At 33.1% G+C, this 23,646-nt stretch overlaps 1 protein-coding gene across 2 annotated transcripts in view; it reads left to right on the forward strand.

The window, feature by feature from the left end:
• The first annotated feature begins 625 nt into the window (after positions 1–625).
• ZSWIM2 (zinc finger SWIM-type containing 2) overlaps positions 626–23,646 on the forward strand; it is a 35,002-nt gene continuing 11,981 nt past the window's right edge. Inside the window, exons 1-5 of one of the 2 annotated variants that reach the window (XM_074302910.1) lie at positions 626–1,097; positions 2,766–2,842; positions 5,139–5,179; positions 10,674–10,875; positions 14,383–14,634. In XM_074302910.1, the coding sequence (XP_074159011.1) occupies positions 786–1,097; positions 2,766–2,842; positions 5,139–5,179; positions 10,674–10,875; positions 14,383–14,634 (884 nt within the window). In that variant the 5' untranslated portion in view covers positions 626–785. The remainder of the gene's footprint in view (positions 1,098–2,765; positions 2,843–5,138; positions 5,180–10,673; positions 10,876–14,382; positions 14,635–23,646) is intronic. The other variant, XM_074302911.1, reaches the window with a different exon arrangement.

Here is a 23,646-nt window from a genome sequence, read left to right on the forward strand (position 1 = left end):
GACTACTTAGGATAGCTGGTGTTAAGGGGAGACTGAGCAATGTTCAACTCAATTCTATAAACACTGATTAAGCTCTATCATTAAAGAACTCACAAGTTAATGTGGGCTACAACATGCAGACAAATATGTATAAAGAAAACTAGATGTAGACTAGGAAATAATTAAAAGAGGAGCAGCTAGTAGATAGATTGTAGAGCATGAGGTCAGGAAGACTCATATTCCTCAGACAGTGTGACTCTGGGCAAGTCACTTAACCCTGTTTATCTCAGTTTTCTCATGGAAAAAATGAGCTGGAAAAGGATATGGCCGACTGCGCTAGTATTTTAGTAAGAAAATCCCAAATGGGGTCACGATGAATGGACATAACTGAAAGGACTCCAAAATGACAACAAAATAGAGGAAGCACTGCAATTAAGAGGAGTTGGTTAGGGAAGGCATAAAGACAAATGGCTTTAATCGCGTAGAGACTGAATCACCGTTAGGGAGACAGACCTCCTTACATCGTTTACCCCAATCCCCAGCAAATGGTCAGTAGAGGAGTCACCAAGCAACGGCGAGTTCGGATTCCTAACTAAATACTGCAAGGCTGCGGGCTTTGACAATAACCCGCGACCTGCCAGCAGATGGCGCCACCCTGACAGTGACGCTCTCGAGCTTTCAAGAGAAGAGGGAGGGGTCGGGAGAAAGGTGGGAAGACGCCACTGAGTTCTCTCCCTCTGCGCAGGCGCGGCCGCAGCCCAGCTCTGGAGTCCAGAAATGATGGAACTCGCAACAACCCTAAAGCAATGTTCTTGCGCGCGCGCGCGCTCCCGGTTGTCTTGGGAACCAGTTCGCTTCTGCATCGGGATTCGGGCTTGCGGCCTGCGGGAGAAGTTGCTAGCCGAGGAAAAGCTGAAGCTGCAGCAATGCCTCGTGGCTTAGGCGGTGGCCGCGGCAGCGGAGCTGGGGGCTGGAGTTCTGAGAAGCGGCGGTGTGTGAGCGACTGTCTGAAGAAGCACCAGGACCAGGCCCTGAACAGCCATATGTACCTACTGCGGGAGACCGGCCCCACGGGCTTCCTGATAAGCGAGAACGAACCCGACGGCTCCAACTATCGAGTAACCGCCGTTCCCGAGCTGGAACGAATCCCGCCCCTCCCCCCCAAAAGGAAGTTCCTTCCCTTGGTGTGGGCACCCCACAGTGACCCTGCAGTCCTCTCTGGCGTCCCAAGAGCCACAAAATTAAGAAAGAAAGGGAGCTGAAGAGTTCCCAACTTATATAGAACCCCAGGAAAGTCAAGCTCAGCTCCTGAAATTTGGGGCGACATGAGGTCCTTATGTCTATATAAATGGAGTCTTTCTGACTCCCAAGACCTGGATTCTATCTATATTAATGTCATTCTACTTCCCCCTATCCTTGTTATTAAAATTCTTATTTTAAGGACAATTTCTGTAGTTTCACCTTTTACTAAGTTTGGGAACTACAACTTCCCCATTAAAAAAAAAAAAATCTTTCTTTAAAAAAAGTTCTTAGGAAATGAAATTTGTTAAAATCATTATTGATTTGTGAAAAATCTTAATACTTTTTATTGTATTAAATATAGGTCTTTATTTTCTTTCAAATATTCATAATAGTGGTAACATCCCAAGATGTTAAGATCTAATTCAGATCCTGCTTCTGAAACCTCCTGTAGCAGAGGAAAGTCATCCTCTTACACTTTGTTGCTAAAACACACACGTGCACACACAGAGTTCTTTGAGCAGATTTTATAAGCAATGGCATGTCCATTCTTAGATTCTTAAGAGAATAGGCAGGTAAGGAACCTGCCTATAACAATGTAGCTTGTAATAGGGGAATTACCTAGAACACTAAGAAGTTAAATGACTTCCCCAGGGTCACACTGTCCTTACATGTCAGAGTACATTTGAATCTGAGTTTTTCAGGATTCAAAGAGGTAGCTAACTTTAGAGGCCTAAGACATGGAACCTGTCTATATGTTGCCTACAGCACTCCCAAGGGTGATAAAACCAGACTTAAATGGTCATCCTTAGCCCCTGCTTCTATTTGAATTTGACACTCTTACAATATAACATAGGGTCTCTATGAACTCATTAAAGCAGCAAGCAATATAGAATCCTCCTAAATCCCATCTAAATAATAATAGCTGTTCTCCAAAGAGAATAGATTAGATATAAGTAAAACTTTTTGACAATGTTATTAAATACTGTGGTAGAACACTGGTTTTGGAGTTCGAATATCCAGGGTTATTCCCTGTTTTGTTCTTGAGCAAACTACTTCTCTGGGGCTCAGAGAACTCAATAAAGTGAGAATGTTTGTACTAGCTGATTTTCAAAGTCTAAATCCTGTAATTTTTTAAGTAAAGGGCAAGGGTTTTCATTTTTTCAAGAAAAATTTAAAGAAAAAGAAGATATTTCTCCTTGCACAAAATGTAAAGACAATTTTTTTTTGGGGGGGGGATATGCTAGAGTAGGGGATTGCCAGCATTTTCTGTAGAATTACTTTTCATTTCCCAAATGTTATCACTTTGATGGGTACATTACATTGCAGATTGCTGGTGCAAAAAGGGGACCTAATAGCACTAGCTGGCTTTTAGTCGGATCACGTAAAATTGACCAATAAATTATAATAGACCTGTTCAGGAATGCTCACAAAAGATGCCTTGACCAAGTTTCTTTTAGCATTAAAACTTGACTTCCCCCCCCCTTAACAATTTAGTTGATTAATCACAATTATGATTTTAAAATTTAAGTATTTTTCTTTGAAAGGTTTTCCTTGGAGATCCTCATACATGCAGCTGTTCCACATTTCTGAAAGGAAATGATCTTTGTAAGCATATATGTTGGTAAGTGATTTAGCGTGCCAGATCTGCTACAAATAGGCCACATGCCTATAATTTACCTTTTCATAATTTTGAATATTATTAGATTGAAAGTCACTGGTATTATGGAAACAGATGAAATGACTTTAATCAATTTTTTTTCTCTTTTTTAATCCTGCATTATTGAGCAATGTTTAGAAAGTGAAGTGGAAATTTTGGAACATCATTTCATTATTTATATTTTTAATGTATGTAGTAAAATGTTACTTTCATATCCACAAAATTTTGTGGAAATTATGATAGAGAAATTGAAATGTAAGCTAGAAATAAAGTCTTACTGACCTATATCATTAAGTTTAAGAATGAATTCAGTCATAGAATGCAGAGATTTGCTAATTCAACCACCTTTCATTTTATAGTTGAGCAAACAAATGATTATTATTTCTTAATCATTTTGTTCTACATTCTCAAAAACCTGTGTTTTGTTTTTAGTATAAATGAAGAAATTTAAAGTATTTCCCCTGAGTCAAGAATGAAAGGATTATCCCTCTACTTTATCTTTCCCCTCTCTTCCCTTCCCTCTTAAACATTCTCCCCTTCTCTCCCTCAGACAATGAATAGCTAGCCTATCAATGTAACTGAATATAACAAGATTCTCTGGAAATAGTTTTCCTATAAAAAAGCTTTCTTTTAAAGTCAAACTTTTTTTAACAAGGAATTCCATATATATAATGTATTATGCATAATATACATATATGCATACTATTATGTTTATGTATATGTGCATATGCAGAGGGAAAGTTTAGTTAAAAACTGACTAAATAGAATTAAATACACATACATACACACATTTAAATCTCCTTAGCCAATTTGTAATGAAACTCAATTTACCTCACTCTGCTACTGTTCCAAAAATATTTACTAGTGTGTCAATATATAAACTGTGGCCCAGTGACCCAAGTTTTGTACTTTAATGGTCCAAGTTTGAGCTTGAGGCTGATATTGTTCCAGAAGAATGGGAGGTGGGCAATGGGAAAGGATGTATTATAACTTTTCACACTTTTGAAAGGTGGGATTCAGGAACTTCTGTCACTCAGCTCCATGATTCCCTTCTTCATTGATGCCATCTCATCCTGATCTATGCCACTGCCTCTTGGAACCCGAAACTTACAGTCTAAGAATTCTTTTTTTGAACTTCATGAAAGAGGACATATACGATCTCAATGAGCCATTAGTAGTTCATAGAGTGAGGTTATGGAAAGGCTACCATTCCTATACCTATACTGTTACTCTGGTTTTATCTTTTCTTTCTGCTTTCTGGTCTGTGCCTCGCTTGGGGAAATCTCTCTAAAAGACAGATTCTACAATTGACTTTCTTTTTGACACACCTAAGACAATCAGGTCATTCACAGTACTTGGATACTTGACATCTTTGATGAAATAGATGGGCATATCCTAGTAGATGTCTCCTAATTCTTTCCTAGGTTATTAGTGGGCATACCTGAACAATGGTTTGGCAACAATGGTGAGCATAGGCACACTTAAGTTGATCCAAGAACTCACACACAAATACCCCTTATGTACATGTGTATGCCCATACATGCATAATACATAGAGGTGCACATACAAACATATGTATGTATAGGGCAGCCAGGTGACACACAGTGCCAGACCCTGAGGATTTATCTTCCCAAGTTCAAATCTGGTTGCTGTTTTACACTTTACTTAATTCCCACCTCCAGTTATTTCTGTTGTAGTCTTTGTATGAAGTTTTGGAAAACCAGACGTGGCTTCATTTCACTACCCCACTTTGAATTTTTTTTCATGGAACACCCAAATCATAATCTTAAACATAGGGATTCCTAGACCTGTTAATTATTTTAATAAAAAATAAAATAATAAATAAATAAAATAATGTAGGAATAACAATGTAGGAATAAAGCTATTTCTTATACCAGAAGAATTTTGTCATTCAATTTAAGGAAGACCTTCATATCCCTATAATTGTAACTCTATCCCACAAAAGTAGTGTAAAATCTGACAAGTGTATTATAAATTTGCTTCTCTTTTCATTTACCTATGCAAATGACCTTTCTTCATATTTCTTCATTTAAAAGAACTAAGTTGTTACTCAAGCAGTTAAACAGTTAACTAGTTTTAAAGGTATATTTTTGCCATAGTTATACTTAAATAATATAAAGCTATTAATATTTTCCTGTCCTAAAATTAAGGTGGCATTATGTAACTGATGACTTTTAATCTCTAAAATATATAGTCTACATTTTACTTTTTTCTTTCCATTTGTCTTATTGTGCATTAGGATATTATTGAAAAAATTCAAGCTTCCAAGAAATCATGAATGTAAGTTTCTGAATTGAGGACCTTTTAATAAATTCATTTACAAAAATGTAAAGCAAATTTTCAAATTTCAAAAACTCCATAAAGTTTTAACATGGCTGATTCTTTTTAAGCATTTAGGCATTAATACGATTTCTTTACATTCTCTGACAAACAGAGCACATTGTCATTTGTCTGTAGCACAAATTGTTATTTCAAATAATTGGAATTCTTTCATAGTCTCTAAGTTAAAAGTATTTTTAAAATTCAAGGCACTCTTTAAATGTAAAATATCTTATGTTTGGTCAATGATTGGTCAGATAGAACTTTATCAATATTTGCTAAGGAGTGTTTCATTGGATCTATTTTTTATTGGAAGGTGGATGTGGAAGACGACAAACTGGAAGAATGAAATTTTGTTTTATATTTGTTTAGAATCTAGAAATAAGTAGTTAGAAAATGTCATTCAAAAATGTTTATTGCTTGAAATTATCAACCTCATGCAAAAGGTAACATTTTTAAAAAGTGAAATACTTTGACACTGTTCACATTCATGAAGTGTATATTTCAAGCAAAAATAACTCCTCTCTGCTTTAAGAAATCATCATATAAAAAGAAAATAAATATTTTGCAAAGTAGTAGTCATATAATTTGTCTTTCTATCCACTTAGAGATGATTCCATTGCTCCCTTAAAATAGACATTCTTTTAAAACTCTGATTTCAGTCTTCTCTTTTCTGTACTCCAAAAACCTACTTCATAAGCTGGTTGTTACAGAGAAGGTGCTTTGTAGATATAAAAGCAGACTACAAATGTAAGTTCATGTTGTCACTAAAAAATTAATGACTATCAATTTTTTCCCTTCCTGACCTCTACATTACCATTGCTAGCACTCTACTCAAAATCTTATTTGTATGTCTCTCTAATACCTTGAAAGAATAGATTATGTGAAAGAAATATCTTTCCTTTTAATAAAGAATTAGAAACACTTTAATAACCATAGTTTACTACTCCTTTCCCATCATCTTTGCTAGATGAAACTGAAAGATATTCTCAAGTGCCTTACACAAAAACAAGATATCTTTGTGACAAAATGCCTATATTCCCACTCTCCTGCTCCACAAATGAGTATGATTTGAAGGATGATATTACTAGGCATCCAGAACTTTTTTGTATTTAAGGAAATGTGAGAGTTAAGACTTTTAAACATTTAAGGGAAGATAAGTGAGATGTCTCCCAGAAAGACAGTAATTGTTCTTTATCTGATAACATGTATTACAAATCCCTATCAGTCACTCAATAAACAAGCATTTATTAAATGTCTACCAGTGCCAGTAAATCTTCTATGAACCATGACTGCAAGGACAGAAACAATGTCTCAGCTTTTAAGAAGCTTATATTTTAGTAGGTTTGGAAATAATATACAGTGAATAAAATTCCAATACTTTCATGGCAAATGTAGCTAAGGTGATTAAAAAAAAAAAATAAGGCATTCAGGAAAAAGAAGGATTAAAATAGAGCAGATTTTAACTTGAACTGATCAAAAGTGCAAATACTGGGAGCATATTCTTCTAGACTAGAAAACTATACACACACACACACACACATGTATGTATATACTCTGGATAATTCTTGTCTCTAGTTTGTTGTCCTCATTGTCACAACCAATATATAAAGCTCAAATTTTTCTATTTTCTATTTATGAATTCCTTTCCCACTGCCTAAAAATATGCTTTTTTCCTCCATCCTTAAAAAAAATCCCACTTATTCCATTCCTACTAACTATCATACCTTATATTTTCCTTTCCAGCTAAATTCATAGAGGAAAATATATTCAATGCCTTTTCTTCCATTTTCACTCTGTTTTGTGGGGGGAAGTTTAGTAATTTGTTTTGATTTTGCAATTCTGCTTATTTTTCTTACTTTCATATTCTTTATAACCTGAATTCCAATCTCATCATTCTTATCTCTCTAACTACTAGTGATCTCTTAATTGCTAAATGATCTCTTCTCAAACCTTTCTTGACCCTTCTCTAGTATTTAACATTATTAATCATCTTTTTTCGGATACTCTCTTTTCTCCCGGTTTTTCATGATTTTGTTCTCCCTTAGTGTTCATCTGGCAGCTCTTTGTCAGTTTCTTGTTTTGAATCTTTACCCATGACACAGCCATCACTACTTGACTGGAATTTCTTTAATAGTTTTAATTGTACTTCCTGAGTTATTTCCACAGATTCTAAAGTGATTTTCCTAAAAAGCATAGTAACTGTGTCACCCTTTTAGTCAAAAATCTTTGTTATCTTTCCTTGGCATTCCCCATCCCCATCCCCATGCCCCATAACATCCAAAGCATTTCTAAGGTAACCTATATATACTGCATTATCTTACATATACCTAATAATTTACCTGTCTCCCTGACTAGAATGTAGGGTACTTGAGGCTAGGTACTTGAGGACTATTTTTAGTCCTTAATATGAACATGTCAATTGAGCACATAGGAAATATCTAACAAATGCTTATAGATTGATTGCTTGAGTTACTTGCTTAATATAACAACTAATTAAGGTTGGCCAGACCATGTCAAAATTTAGGTCTTCTATCTCCTAGGCCAGTACTTTTTCTACTGTATCATATATAATAGCCTCCATTTTGTAATTTCTCCACCAGTTTTTTTACATAGATAACTCCCTTTCCATTTTCTAATATATTTTCAGTGAAAACACTCCTTTTTTTTAATTATAGCTTTTTATTTACAAAACATATGCATGGGTAATTTTTCAACACTGACTCTTGCAAAACCTTCTGTTCCAAATTTTCTTCTTTCCCCCCACTCCCTCCTCTAGATAGCAGATATTCCAATACATGTTAAAATATATGTTAAATCCAACATATATATATATATATATATATACATACACACACACACACAGATCCATACAGTTATCTTGCTGCACAATAAAAGTCAGATATTAAAAAAAAACTGAGAAGGAAAACAAAAATGTAAGCAAACAACATGGGAAAGAGTGAAAATGCTATGTTGTGGTACACACTCAGTTCCCATAGTCCTCTCCATGGGTGTAGATGGCTCTCTTCATTACTGAACAATTGAAACTGGTTTGACTCAATTCATTGTTGAAGAAAGCCATATCCATCAGAATTGATCATTGTATAGTCTTATTGTTGCCATGTGCAATGATATCCTGATTCTGCTTGTTTCACTTAGCATCAGTTCATGTAAGTCTCTCCAGGCCTTTCTGAAATCATCCTGTTGGTCATTTCCTACAGAGCAATAATATTCCATAACATTCATATACAATAATTTACCCAACTATTCTCCAGTTGATGGGCATCCATTCATTTTCCAGTTTCTAGCCACTACAAAAAGGGCTGCCACAAACATTTTGGCACATACAGGTCCCTTTCCCTTCTTTAGTATTTCTTTGGGATATAAGCCCAGTAGTAGCATTGCTGGATCAAATGGTATGCACAGTTTAATAACTTTTTGGGCATAGTTCCAAATTGCTCTCCAGAATGGTTGGATCTGTTCACAGTTCCACCAACAATGTGTCAGTGTTCCAGTTTTCCCACACCTCCTTCAACATTTGTCATTATAGTTTCCTGTCATCTTAGCTAATCTGAGAGGTGTGTAGTGGTATCTCAGAGTTGTCTTAATTTGCATTTCTCTGATCAATAGTGATTTGGAGCACCTTTTCATATAACTAGAAATAGTTTTCAATTTCTTCATCAGAAAATTGTCTGTTCATATCCTTTGATCATTTATTGCAGAATAACTTGATTTCTTATAAATTTGAGTCAATTCTCTATATATTTTGGAAATGAGGCCTTTATCAGGACCTTTGAATGTAAAAATGTTTTCCCAGTTTATTGCTTTCCTTCTAATCTTGTCTGCATTAGTTTTGCTAGTGCAAAAACTTTTTAACTTAATATAATCAAAATTATCTATTTTGTGATCAATAATAATCTCTAGTTGTTCTTTGGTCACAAGTTCCTTCCTCCTCCACAGGTCTAAAAGGTAAACTATCCTATGTTCTTCTAATTTATTTATAATATCATTCTTTATGCCTAGATCATGAACCCTTATCTTGGTATATGGTTATTAAGTGTGGGTCAATGCCTAATTTTTGCCATACTAATTTCCAGTTTTCCCAGTAGTTTTTTGTCAAATAGTGAATTCTTATCCCAAAAGATGGGGGGTCTTTGGTTTTGTCAAACACTAGATTGCTATAGTTATTGACTTTTACCCTGTGAACCTTACCTATTCCACTGATTAACTAGTCTATTTCTTAGCCAGTACCAAATAATTTTGATGACCACTGCTTTATATCTAGTTTTAAATCTGGTACAGCTAGGCCACCTTCATTTGACTTTTTTTTTTTCATTAGTTCCTTTGAAATTCTCCACCTTTTATTCTTCTAGATGAATTTTATTGTTATTTTTTTCCTAAGTCAGTAAAATATTTTTTGGGAGTCTGATTTGTATAGCACTAAATAAATAGATTAGTTTAGTATTGCAATTTTTATTACATTCAATCAGCCTATCCAAGAGCATTTGAAAATTTTCCAATTGAAACACTCCCTTTTTTTTCTTTACCAGTTTTTCTTCATTGGTAATGAGATTTGAAGCATCTTCCTTCTCCCCAATTGTTGTCCTTTATTTTTATCTTCTATGAAGGTAATAACAAATCTACATTTGACATACCTAAATATACCTTTCTTCTAAAGTTGTCTGAATTGTCTTTAAATTTTGTCTGACTTATTTCATAATGCTTTTTAAAAAAGATCTATATTAATAAGACCATCTGTCCTCTGAAGAATCATATATAACTGGCACTCAGAAAGATGAGTAACAGAAACTGTATTAATAATTTTATGCAGGTTTCTAATGATTCACTCTAAATATGCTAAGTATACTTTTAATTGAGTTGTTTTACTTAACTTCATTTTACAATTTTTTTACATTTATTTCCCTTTCCAAATATCTGCCCCCCAAAAAATTGCTAGCAATGTTCTGCTGTTACCTCTTTTGTTTTCTTTCTATTCTTAGGATCTTATAATCTGCTATCAATTCTTGCTCCAGTTCCTCTATCATAGTCACTATTTGCATCTCTTAGATATTTTCTTTTTTGCCATCACTAGAGTAATATTCAATGAGAGAGCTGGCACATGACAAATACAAGCCTCCAAAGTTTAATTTTTTATTTTATTTTTTATACACTATTTTATAACTAATACCACATACTGAATCTTTCCTCATGCTCTTTTCTCCATGGTGATAATGAAGAGTTTACCTCCCTTCTATCTATAAATAACCTGATTTTTCTATTTCTATTTTTGTAGAAAATCCATTCCAAAAATCAACCAGAATTAGCTGTGTATCATTTTGCAATATAATTTTTCTAATGTTTCAAGGAAAATTTCAATTTTACATAAAATATTTTAGTAATTCTGCAATTTAAAATGGTTATCAATGAATCTTAATTTTAACTCAATTTTTCTCAGATGCTTTTCAGTTGGGTCTTGTGGAACGAGAAATCAATGAATTACTAGAGGGATTACATCGAGTTCAGGATCCAAGGCCAGCTAAAGAACCACATGTTGAAAAAGATGGACACCTCAAACAGAAAGAAATTTGTTCAGAAGATATCTGTTCTATATGTCAAGAAGAGCTCCTAGAAAAAAAGCTGCCAGTCACCTATTGCAGGTGATTTTTCTCTTGAAATTAGAAAGTTAAGGAGAAAATCTTTCTAATTTAACTTGTCATGCCCTTTCAGAGCATTATGACTCATTAATACAAGAAAAATAGAAAACTTTGAATGTGATGTTAATACCAATTAAGTTGATTTAGAATTATTTATGGTGGTTCAATGGAAAGGCTGGCTTAAGATTCAGAGGACCTGGGTTCAAATTCCAGTTCTGGTACTTAAAATCTGTAAAACCTTGGATAAAACTGTCTGCCTCAGTTTCCTTCTTTCAAAATGAGGGAATGGAACTAAAAGACTTCTTGAATTTCTTTCAGCTCTCTTAATCTATGAATCTATTAATTAAAGGTTTTCCAAAAATGAAAAAAAAATAAATTTTTTCTATAAAAAATAACTTCTTGTAAGAATTATTTTCATACTCTCTTCTAGGTGCATCTTAATATATCAAAAATTAAATTAGATTTATGAAATCAATCCTAAACTTTATTAAAATTTCAAAATAATTTTAGTGTTTTATATATGTGTGTGTATATATGCATACATCCATATATACTTTGAAAGTGAAGAAATGAAGTAATTGTATTTATAGTATTACTTAAAATTTAAAAGACAAAACTTCTATCGTTTCAGTATGGTAAAATTCCTTGCAATTTTAAAAATCTATTTTTAAAATATTGATAAGTTATTGTAAAATTTTACTATTCAAATATTGTGTTTTATGTGCATAAAAGCATTATAAACATTGAGATGTTAATGCTAATCTGCCTTCTTAAATAATAATTATATTCTTTCAATTTCTTCTATTCATTTCCATTAATAATTTTCTCCCAAAATTTTTAGGGAGCTTAGTTTTCCATATATGTTTTATCAACTTATTTACTCTAAGAAATATCCCATTTCCAAAGTATTTCTTGAAGTATTAGGGAAAAAACTTCATCTAATCATAGAATTGCTGAAATGGATAATTCTTTCAAAGTAATTTGCAAAGAAAATGTTATTCTTCATCTTGAACAATTTCAGATCTCTGCTTGTCACTGATGAATAATTTACTATCCTCTGAAGCAACCTATTCCATTTTAGAACAGCCTTAATTATTTCAAAATATTCCTTATTTTATATTGAGCCAACTTTTACTGCCCTAATTTCCATCAGTTGGTCTGGCATTTGCCTTCTAAAGCCAAACAGAAACAATTTAATACTTAGCTACATGATGATATTTTAGATATTTGAAAGATATACCTCTTAAATTCTAAATATTCCTAAATATTAAATTCCTAAATATTCCTAAATATTAAATTCCTAAATATTCCTAGTTACTTCATTCAATTCTTGTATGACTTGCTTTTGAGTCTCCTTAGTAATCTTATTCTAACCACTGCCAGTGTATTTTAGATTGTCTTTAGTCTCTAAAATGTGACTACTAAAATTGGATACAATCACTATGCTGAAATGGTCCTCTCTTCCCCCAAACTGTATTTATGAGTTGTTTCTGAATCCCAGGAACAGAATTTTGAACTTGTTCCAATTAATTTTCATCTTGTTTATGGATGAAATAGAGATATTTGTGGATCCTAATTTAGTTACACATTGTGTTGTCCCTCCTCTACTTTGTCACTTGAGAAACATTATCTATGTCTTGCTAAAAGCACCAATAAAATATTGAAGGCAATACAATTAAAGATAGGACCTTAAGATAGCAATCCTCTAAAGAATTCCTTATGTTGATCCATTAATCAACATTCTAGGTTCAGTCAATCAACAATACTAGACAGATTTCTCCGTAAGGATATTATGAGAGACTGACCAAGTGATATCTGTATGAGATTCACTTATATTATGCCCATTATCTTATTAAGTGACCATTAAAAAAAAAGTGAAGTGTGTGTACCTACCATACAATTTTTTAAAAATGCATTCTTATAGATTTATGTTACCATTTCTTCATAAGTGATTCCATAAGACTGGCCCTTTAAAAATCCATTCTAGAATTTTTTTTTTTCAGGAAACAATGAAAGCTCACTAGGCAACAGTCAACAGTCAACAATTAAAGTCGCTATCTTTAACCTATTGTTTGTATGCCTCAGGCCCTACAATATCTCTCCTACTCATTACAAATCCTTGAAGACAATATAATTTTAAAACTTGAGATTTTTAAAATACAATGTATAACATTATGGTAAGTGGGTAAAAATTTTAAATTGTAATAAGTAATTCTCAAAATAGTCTACCAATCCTACCCCACTCTGCTGACATCCAGTTTCATATTTTAGACATCTTTATCCACTAGACATTTTTAATTAAATTTATTTAAAATAGAACTCTTTGTCTTTTCCCCCTAAACCCTATTCCCCTCTTCCCTTATTATTATAAGGAGATTACACCATTTCCCAATTCCTCAGGTTTTAATAGTCATCCTAATTAATAGAAACCTAATAGTCATCCTTAATTCTTTACTATCTCTAACCCACCATATCCAGTCTTTTGTAAAACCTATTGATTTCACCTTTGCCACATCTCTCAAACATAACTTCTTTGACATTTGCCACTACTCTTATACATGCTTTTGTCACCTCTTGCCCGGATTATTATAATATTCTATTTATGGGTCTATCTACCTCAGATCTCACTCTATACTCCATTCAGTCACAAAACTGATTTTTCTAGAATGAAGATCTGACCATGTCACTATTCTTTTGAATAGACTCCAGTGGTTTCCTATACCCTCCAGGATTCAAAAACCTTCACTTTGGTATTTAAAGTCCTTCAAAATATATCCCTCTCCCACATTTCCAATCTGTTTACACCTCACTCTCAATCACCTACTCTTCCATTCAGTGACGCTGGCTTCCTGGCTATTCCTCAATTGATTGAACTTTACCTACTGGTTTTCCTGACTTCCTTTCCCAATCACAACTTCTCCAGAAAGCCCTTCCCAAGCCCTCTTAATTCTAGTGCCTTGCCTCTTAACTTTTGTTTTATCTTTTATATAGTTTCTTTGTATATGTTTGTTGGCATTAGATTATGAGTTTCTTGAGGGCAAAGATTGTCTTGACTTCTTGAATTCCCCAAACTTAAAAGTACCTGGCACAAAAGAGCTTAATAAATGTTTATTGATTTATTTATTGATTGGCAATTTAAAAAAAATACAAATAAAGAAGCATTAATAAAATATAATCTTACATTGAAATTTTTCTGTTCTTTTTCACTTAATACTTCTAGAAATGTATAATTTAGTAGAAGGAGAAGTTATACCTAGAAATCAATTGAGAACTGTCTTATGAAGGGGGGAAATTGTAGTAATTTTTTTCTTATACTAACAATTAATTTGATATAACAATTCTTGGTGATCCATGGTTAACAGAGAAGCAAAGTAGATGGGACATTAAATAGTTGCATTGTTTTAGGCAATATATATATATATATATATATATATATATATATATATATATATATATATATATATATATATATATATATATACTTATGCAAACTCTCTATTATGTCTCTAGGTATGGTTGCGGTAATAGTGTGCACATAAAATGTATGAAAATATGGGCTGATCATCAAGATAAGTCATCAAAAAACTCTGTTGTCAAGTGCCCTCTGTGCAGAGAAGAGTTTGCACCTTTAAAACTCATTTTAGATGAATTCAAAAACTCCAACAGACTTGTGACAGCTGCAGAGAAAGAAAAGCTTGACAAACACCTTGGAATTCCATGTAACAACTGCAGACAATTTCCAATTGAGGGAACTTGTTATAAGTAAGTAATAATTAAAGTTAATTTTTAAGTGAGAAAAATAGCCTTTATTCTTCATAGTATTCAAAGTTCCTAAACTATTGAGTTCTATTTTAATGACTCAGATTGAGTATTTGCAGAGAATGATTCTGCAAGCCATTTCAAGATAAGCCCAAACTCTGTTAGGTGTATGCAAGTATCAACCCCGAAACAGATTATTTGTGGTCTGAGGATCAGTTTATTAACATATAGAAAGGATCATTGCCAAATGGTTGACCACTATGGTATTGAATTTTTTTTTTGACACAAAAAGTAAAGAAACGTTGAGGGGCTAAAAGCTACACTGGTGGAAAATTTTAAATTACAAGTTTTTCAAAGTGAATACTAACTTCTTAGCATTTCGTGTTCTTCTCCTAAGTGTTTCTCCCCTAATATTTGCTACTGTCTTTTCACCTAAGTGAAAACTACACATTCAGAGTTAATCATCAGAGAAGCATCTGCTATACTCAGTCATTTTAAGGGCTTTCAACATTCTATTCTCACAGTTTCTGATTCCTAGTTTTGTTCCAACATGACTCTGAGGCTTTAAAATTGCTCTTCAGAACAAGAGATTTAATCATAGCATCTTCCTCTGGTATTTCATACTTCTCATATTATGAAGTTGACCAAAGAGTGTCTCAAACTTAACCCTTCTGGTCTTTTTGTATTCTTTTCTTCCCTTTTTTGGAAGTTTATGGAGATCTTGAGATTTTGTGTCCCAGAGTTTCTCAATCTAAGGCCTATGAATTTTTAAAAATATATTTTGATAACTGTATTATACTTTATTTCCTTTATAATCTTACTTAATTTTATTTTATACACTTAAACTATTATTCTCTCAAGAAGTCCATCAGCTTCACCAGACACACCAAAAAGCTCCATGACATAGAAAAGATAAAAAAAACCTGGAGCTAGAAGGGCATAACAACCATACTGAAGAGAACCTATGCTTTCCCAAAGCCAATATACCCTGAATTTGATATTAGTCAATCAACAGACATTTATTAAATACTTTATGCTAAACATCAGGGACATAAAGAAAAGCAAAAATAGTCCCTGTTCACAAAGAACTTATTGTCTAATGGGGAAAACAACATGCAAACAAGTATATACAAACAAGATACATTAAAGATAAATTGTAAATTATCTTAAAGGGAACGAATTAGCATTGAAGTCAGAGAAAGGGAAGATTTTAATTGTTACTTCAAGGAAGCCAACTGGTAACAATAAGGAGAGAGAAAATTCAAGATTTGGGGAACAGCTTCCCCATATATTTTAAGAAGGAATTATTATCTTGTCTATTCTAATGAAGTATTTGCTTCTGAGTTATTTTTGCATGTATTTTGAATAAACAAATTTGAAAATTTGTTTTTTTTTCTAATCATTTTAAAAAAGAAATTTCCAGCCTCATTTCATCCTACTATTCTTTACATGGGAGGACTCCTCTATGTACCAACCAAACTAAGTTAATATCTGTTGTTCTATGCAATTATCTTTCTAATTCCATGCATTTGACCAAGCTACTGACCAGCCATGTTCTCACCTGTTTATACTTTTTTTCCAAGAACTACTTTAAGCATCACCTTTTCCATGATATTGTTCCTTATTTCCTCATATGTAAAAGTGATCTATAGTTCAATTTTTTTTGTTTTTATTTAGGCCTCTTCACTTTATTTAGAACTTTCCCTTTCCCTTGTCATATTCTGCCTTGTATCATATTTATTTGTGATGATACAGTACATGAGACAGCCAAGCAATGCAGGAGATAGAGTTTTGGACCTGGAATCAGGAAAATGTGAGTTCAAATTCAGCTGCAGATACTTACTAGCTAATAATATAGTACCTACCTCTCTAATTTGTGAAAATAAAATGAGAAACATTTAATAATATTTATAAAGTACTTTGAATATTTTTAGGTACTACATAATACATCTATTATTATTCAAATACAAAAATAATTTTTCACTAGACTGTGAGCTGCTAGAGAGTAGGGACTACAGTTTTCATTTTTGTACCTTCCATGCATAGGATAATATCTAGATATAGTAATTTATTAATAAATATTTAATTGTTACTACAGTTCTGATTGATACTTAAACTAATAGACTGAATAACCCTATAAAATCATCAATATACTTATACTTATTAGGAAAATGAACCAATAAAGATTTTCATTCAGTTTGAATCATAAGGATTCTGGTAATTCTAAGTTAACTAGAAATTTTAGTTTATTAGAATATTTCATATAATTTTTTGTCATTTTTTATGTCCTTAATATTCAAATTGGAAGAAAAAAATAGCTAAGTAATCATAATGCTTATTTTCTTCATTAAAATATAAACTTCATAAAAATCATAAAAGATATATTGCATTTCTCATAACATTTGATGTTTTTAATGATGGAATAGTATGACAAATTTTAGTAATTTTTGTAATTGCAGCAACCAAAACTGTACTCAAAATAGTCATTTTGTAGTTTTCATAATCTAGTGACTCTTAAATATGCTATCACCTTTTCCAAATAAGTCAAAATTTAATTTCTTTTTTTTACAGAGGGAATTGGGGGTTAAGTGTCTTGCCCAGGGTCAGACAGCTAGGAAGTGTTAAGTATCTGAGGCCAGATTTGAACTGCAGGGCTAGTGGTCTATCCATTGCACCACCTAACTGTACCTTCACAATTTAATTCTTGAAACTATTAGAAGTCTATTAGAGACATTTCTAATTAGATGTCCCATAGGTTTCTCAAACTCACCTTGTCTAAAATAGAACTCATTCTTTCCCCTAAATCTGTCCTCCTTTCTGACTTCCAAATTCTCTTGAGGTTACCACCATCAATGTCAGAATCACCATAGATGCATTATTCATGTCCCCAAACCCCAGTCTATTTTCAAATCACTGATATTTTTTCCCCACAACATCTCTCAACTATCTCTCTTTTTCTCCACCAAAGAGACCCTCACCGTAATTCAGGATTTTGTTACTCCTCATTGGGTCTATTGCAATAGCCCCCTAATTAATTTCCATTTCTTCTTTTCTTTCACATCATACTATTTATAGATGCCAAGTTGATAATTCTAGAATACATCTGATCGTTTCATTTCTCTGCTCAAAAAGCTCAGTAGCTCCCTATTGCCTTTATTTCTTTTTTTGTATTTAAAACCCTTCACAATCTGACTTTCCACATAAACTGGCTACCTTATTCTTCACACATTATATAATCTAATACTATAGGAAGAGAGATTACTAGGGTGAAAATAGTTATGGAAGAATATTATTTTAGTTAGTAAAGGCCAAGTCTTTAAAGGTAGGATTTGGAAAATTGAAAGAGTGAGGAAAGGGCTTTGTAGGAAAGCTATCAGATATGCAACTTAATCACACTCCTATCTTCCAGTCTTTACATGGCATGGACTATCTCTGTGTCTGAAATGTATTTATTAACTCTTCATTTTTACACTCTGAAAATCTCTGGTCAATGGTATCTCCTTTATGTGATCTTTCATCATTTCCCCCTCTATGTGACTGCCTCTTTTCCTCTTAAAAAAAAAAAAAAAAAAAAAAAAAAAAAAAGCTTCAGGGGTGGAGCCAAGATGGCAGAGATGACACATGTTTTTCTCTGACCTTATCTACAACTCTTCACACTAATTATGAAATCCAGCCTCTGAATTAGCTCTGGACCACCAGAACTCACAAAGATTGGGAGTGCAACAAATTATCAGCACAAGATAATTTCAAAGATCGCCAGAAAAGGTCTGTTTCAATCAGAAAAGGGGGGGGAGGCACCCAGTGCAACCAGCTGAGTACATATACTAGGGCAGACACCACAGAGTCCCGGGCATTGCTGACTCTGCTACTGTTGCTGATTCCAGGGTGGTGCAGACTCTGTGTGGCAGAGAATCTATGGGGAGGAATCTACAGCAGTGTTGGCCATTCTGCCCTGGTAGCAAGCTTACAGATTAGCAGAGAAGTTATAAAACATCCAACACAAACATAAAAGATCAATAGTGAACCCCAAAACTCCAGAATCTCACTGGACTTGGCCACACACACTCAACACCAGCAGTGAATCAGCACTGACCCAGCACAGCTGCTGCTTCTTGGAAAACCTCCACTGGACTAAAGGCAGACCTTAACATAAAAAAATAAAAATAAATTTAATAAAAAAGTAAAGAGGACTCTAACGATAGATAGCTTTTATGGCAAAAGAGAAGAACGGATTTCAAACCTTGAAGCGTCTAAAGGCAGATTGTCTCCAGATAAAGCCCCAAAAGGCAATATAACCTGGTCCCCATCGCACAAGGCTCTCCTAGAAAAAATTAAAAAGGATCTTAAAAGAGAGCTAGAAGAAAAATCAGAAAAGTAAATTAAAAAATTTGCAAGAGGACTTGGAAAAGGCAACACAAAAACTATGGGAAGAAAATACACTACAAAATAGACTTAGTGAAATGGAAGAAGCACATAATTCATTAAAAGATAGATTTGATAAAATGGAAAAAGAAAGCAACTCCCAGAAAAACAGAATTTGTGAAATGGAAAAAGAAAATAACTCCTTAAAAAACAAAAAATTATGAAATTGACAAAAATTCCATAGAACAACACAACTCATTTAAAAATTCAATTGGACAAACACAAAAAGTAAATGAACAAAATCACTAAAATTCAGAATGGAACAAATGCAAATGAATGACTCAATGAAACAACAAGTATAGCCAAGCAAAAGCAAAAAAATGAAAAAATAGAAAAAAATGTAAAATAACAAATTGGGAAAATAACCGACCTGGAAAATAGATCTAGGAAAAACAATTTAAGGATTATTGGACTCCCTGAAATACATGATGAAAAAAAGAGCCCAGCCACTATCTTTCAGGAAATATCAAAGAGAACAGCCTGATATCATAGAAATGAAAGATAAAATGATCATTGAAAGAGTTCACCAATGTCTCCTGAAAGAGACCTCAAAATTAAAACCCCAAGGAATATCATGGCTAAATTTGAGAACTATTGGACCAAGGAAAAATATTATAAGTAACCAGAAAGACAAAGGAAAAGAGAAATAGTAGGGGAAATGTATAAGAAAGGGGGAGGGTCTCCAAAGAGGCAGGACTGCTTGAGGCAAGTAATGCTCATGAGTAAAATATTGGGGAGAAGGGAAAGGGGAAAAGGAAAGAGAAAAGAATAATTTGTGGTTAATAAGATGGCAGGAAATACAAATTTAGTAGTTTTAACTTTAAATCTGAGTGGAGTGAACTCTCCCATAAAATGTAAGTGACTAGCAGACTGGATTAAAAGCCAGAATCCTACAATATGTTGTTTACAAGAAACACATTTAAAGCAGAGAAATATATAGAGAGCAAAGGCTGGAGCAGAATTTACTATGCTTCAGGTGAAGTGAAAAAAAGTAGGGATAGCCATCCTGATCTCAGATCAAGCAAAAGCAAAAATTGGTCTAATTAAAAGAGGTAAGGAAGGAAACTATATCTTGTTAAAGAGGACCATAGATAAAGAAGCAATATCAATATTAAACATATATGCAGCAAGTAGTATAGCATATAAATTCCTAAAGGAGAAGTTAAGGGAGTTGCAAGAAGAAATAGACAGCAAAATTATAATAGTGGGATATCTCAACCTTGCATTCTCAGAACTAGATAAATCAAACCACAAAATAAAAAAGAAGTTAAAGAGATAAATAGAATACTAGAAAAACTAGATATGATAGATCTTTGGATACCATTGGAGATAGAAAGGAGTATACTTTCTTCTCAGCAGTCCATGGAACCTATACAAACATTGACCTTATATTAGTAAAAGGTAGGGGAAAATAGATCAAAAAGAAATTGGAAACTAAATAATCTCATCCTGAAGGATGAATGGGTAAAACAGTCATAGACACAATCAACAATTTCATCCAACAGATTACAATAATGAGATAACATACCAAAATTTATGGGATGCAGCCAAAGCAGTAAAAAGGGGAAATTTTATATCTCTAGAGGCTTACTTGAATAAAATAGAGAAAGAGAAGATCAATGAATTGGGCTTACAACTAAAAAAGAACAAATTAAAAAACCCCAATCAAATACCAAACTTGAGATTCTAAAAATAAAAAGAGAGATCAATAAAATTGAAACTAAAAAGACTATTGAATTAATAAATAAAACTAAGAGTTGGTTTTATGAAAAAACCAACAAAATAGATAAAACTTTAGTTAATTTCATTAGGAAAAGGAAAGAGGAAAATCAATTTGTTAGTCTCAAAAATGAAAAGGAAGAATTATTCACCAATGAAAAGGAAAATAGAGCAATTATTAGAAGTTACTTTCCCAAATGTTATACCAATAAATTTGACGTAAGTGAAATGGAGGAATACCTAAAAAAATATAGATTGCCCAGATTAACAGAAGAGGAAATAAATTAAATAGTCCCATTTTTGAAAAAGAAATAGAACAAGTCAGCTCCCTGAGAAAAAATCCCCAGGACCAGATGGATTTACATGTGAGTTCTAGCAAACATTTAAAGAAAAATTAACTCCAATACTATATAAACTATTTGAAAAAAATAGGGAATGAAAGATTCCTACCAAATTCCTTTTATGACATAGACATGGTACTGATACCTAAGCCAGGTAGGATGAAAACAGAGAAAATTGTAAACCAATCTCCCTAATGAATATTGATGCAAAAATCTTAAATAAAATATTAGCAAAGAGATTACAGATAATCATCCCCAGTTTAATATACCATGACCAAGTAGGTTTTATACCAGGAATGCAGGGCTGGTTCAATATTAGGAAAAATATTACCAAAATTGACTATATCAATAACCAAATTAACAAAAACCAGATGATTATCTCAATATGTGAAGAAAAAGCATTTGATAAAATCCAACACCCATTCCTATTAAAAACACTAGAGAGTATAGGAATAAATGGACTTTTCCTTAAAATAGCCAGTAGCATCTATTTAAAACCATCAGCAAGCATCATATGTAATGGGGATAAACTAGCATCATTCCCAAGATCAAAGTTGAAACAAGGTTGCCCACTATCACTATTACTATTCAATATTGTATTAGAAATGCTAGCCTTGGCAATAAAAGAAGAAAAAGAGATTAAAGGAATTAGAGTAGGTAATGAGGAAACCAAATTATCACTCTTTGTAGATGATATGATGGTTTCCTTAGAGAACCTCAGAGAATTAACTAAAAAGCTACTAGAAATAATCCACAACTTTAGCAAAGTTGCAGCATACAAAATAAATCCACATAAATCATCAGCATTCTTATACAGCACTAACAGAATCCAATAGCAAGAGATACAAAGAGAAATTCCATTTAAAATAACTGTTGGTAATATAAAATATTTGGGAATTTATCTGCCAAGGGAAAGTCAGGAACTATATAAGCAAAACTACAAAACACTTTGCACACAAAGTCAGATCTAAGCAATTGGAAAAATACCAAGTGCTCATAGACAGGTTGAGCAAATATAATAAAGATGACAATATTCTTATACTAACCTACTTATTTAGGGCTATACCCATCAAACTCCCAAGAAACTATTTTACTGACCTAGAAAAAATAACAGCAGAATTAATCTGAAACAATAAAAGGTCAAGAATTTCAAAGGAATTAATGAAGAGAAAAGCAAATGAAGGTGGCTTAGCTATACCAGATCTAAAACTATGTTATAATCCAGCGGTCATCAAAACCATTTAGTACTGGCTAAGAAATAGAGAAATTGATCAGTGGAATAGGTTAGGTTCACAGAACAAAATAGCCAGTGATTATAACAATCTAGTATTTGACAAACCCAAATGTCCTACCTTTTGGGATAAGAATTCACTACTTGACAAAAACTGCTAGGAAAATTGGAAACTAGTATGGTAGAAAGTAAGTATAGACCTACACTTAACACCATATACCAAGATAAAGGTCTAAATGGGTTCAGGATCTAGACATAAAAAACAATACTATAAACAAACTAGAAGAACAGAAGATAGTTTACCACTCAGATTTGTAGAGGACGAAGGAATTTGTGTCCAAGGAATAACTAGAGATCATTATTGATCATAAAATACATAATTCTGGTTATATTAAGAAGTTTTTGTCCAAACAAAACTATCACAGACAAGATTAGAAAGGAAACAATAATAAACTGGGAAAAAATTTACATTCAAAGGATCTGATAAAGGCCTCAATTCTAAAATATATAGAAAATTTACTCAAATTTATAACAGTTCAAGCCATTCTCCAATTGATGCATGGTCAAAGGATATGAACCTTTTCAGATAAAGAAATTAAAACTATTTGTAGCCACATGAAAAGGTGCCCCAAATCACTATTGATCAGAGAAATGCAAATTAAGACAACTCTGAGATACCACCACACATCTCTCAGATTGGCTAAGACTACAGAAAAAGATAATGATGAATGTTAGGATGTGGGAAAATTGGGTCACTGATACATTGTGGGTGGAACTATGAACAGATCCAAACATTCTGGAGAGCAATTTGGAGCTATGCTCAAAAAGTTATCAAACTGTGCATACCCTTTTATCCAGAAGTGTTTCTACTGGGATTATATCCCAAAGATATCCTAAAGGAGGAAAAGGGATCGACATATGCAAAAAAAAAAAATGTTTGTGACAGCTCTCTTTGTAGTGGCAAGAAACTGGAAACTGAATGGATGCCCATCAGTTGGACAATAGCTGAATAAATTATGGTATCTGAATGGAATACTATTCTATAAGAAACGATTAGCAGGATGATTTCAGAGAGCTTTGAAGAGACCTACATGAACTGATGCTAAGTTAAATGAGCAGAACCAGGAGATCATTATACACAGCAACAACACCACTATAAGACAAATCAATTGTGATGGATGTGGCTCTCTTCAACAATGAGATGATTCAAACCAGTTCCACTTGTGCAATGATGAAGAGTACCATCTACACCCAGAGAGAGTACCATGGGAATAGAGTGTGGAACACAACATAGCATTCTCA

The sequence above is a fragment of the Sminthopsis crassicaudata genome, chromosome 3, assembly GCF_048593235.1.
Source record: "Sminthopsis crassicaudata isolate SCR6 chromosome 3, ASM4859323v1, whole genome shotgun sequence".
NCBI lineage: Eukaryota > Metazoa > Chordata > Mammalia > Dasyuromorphia > Dasyuridae > Sminthopsis > Sminthopsis crassicaudata.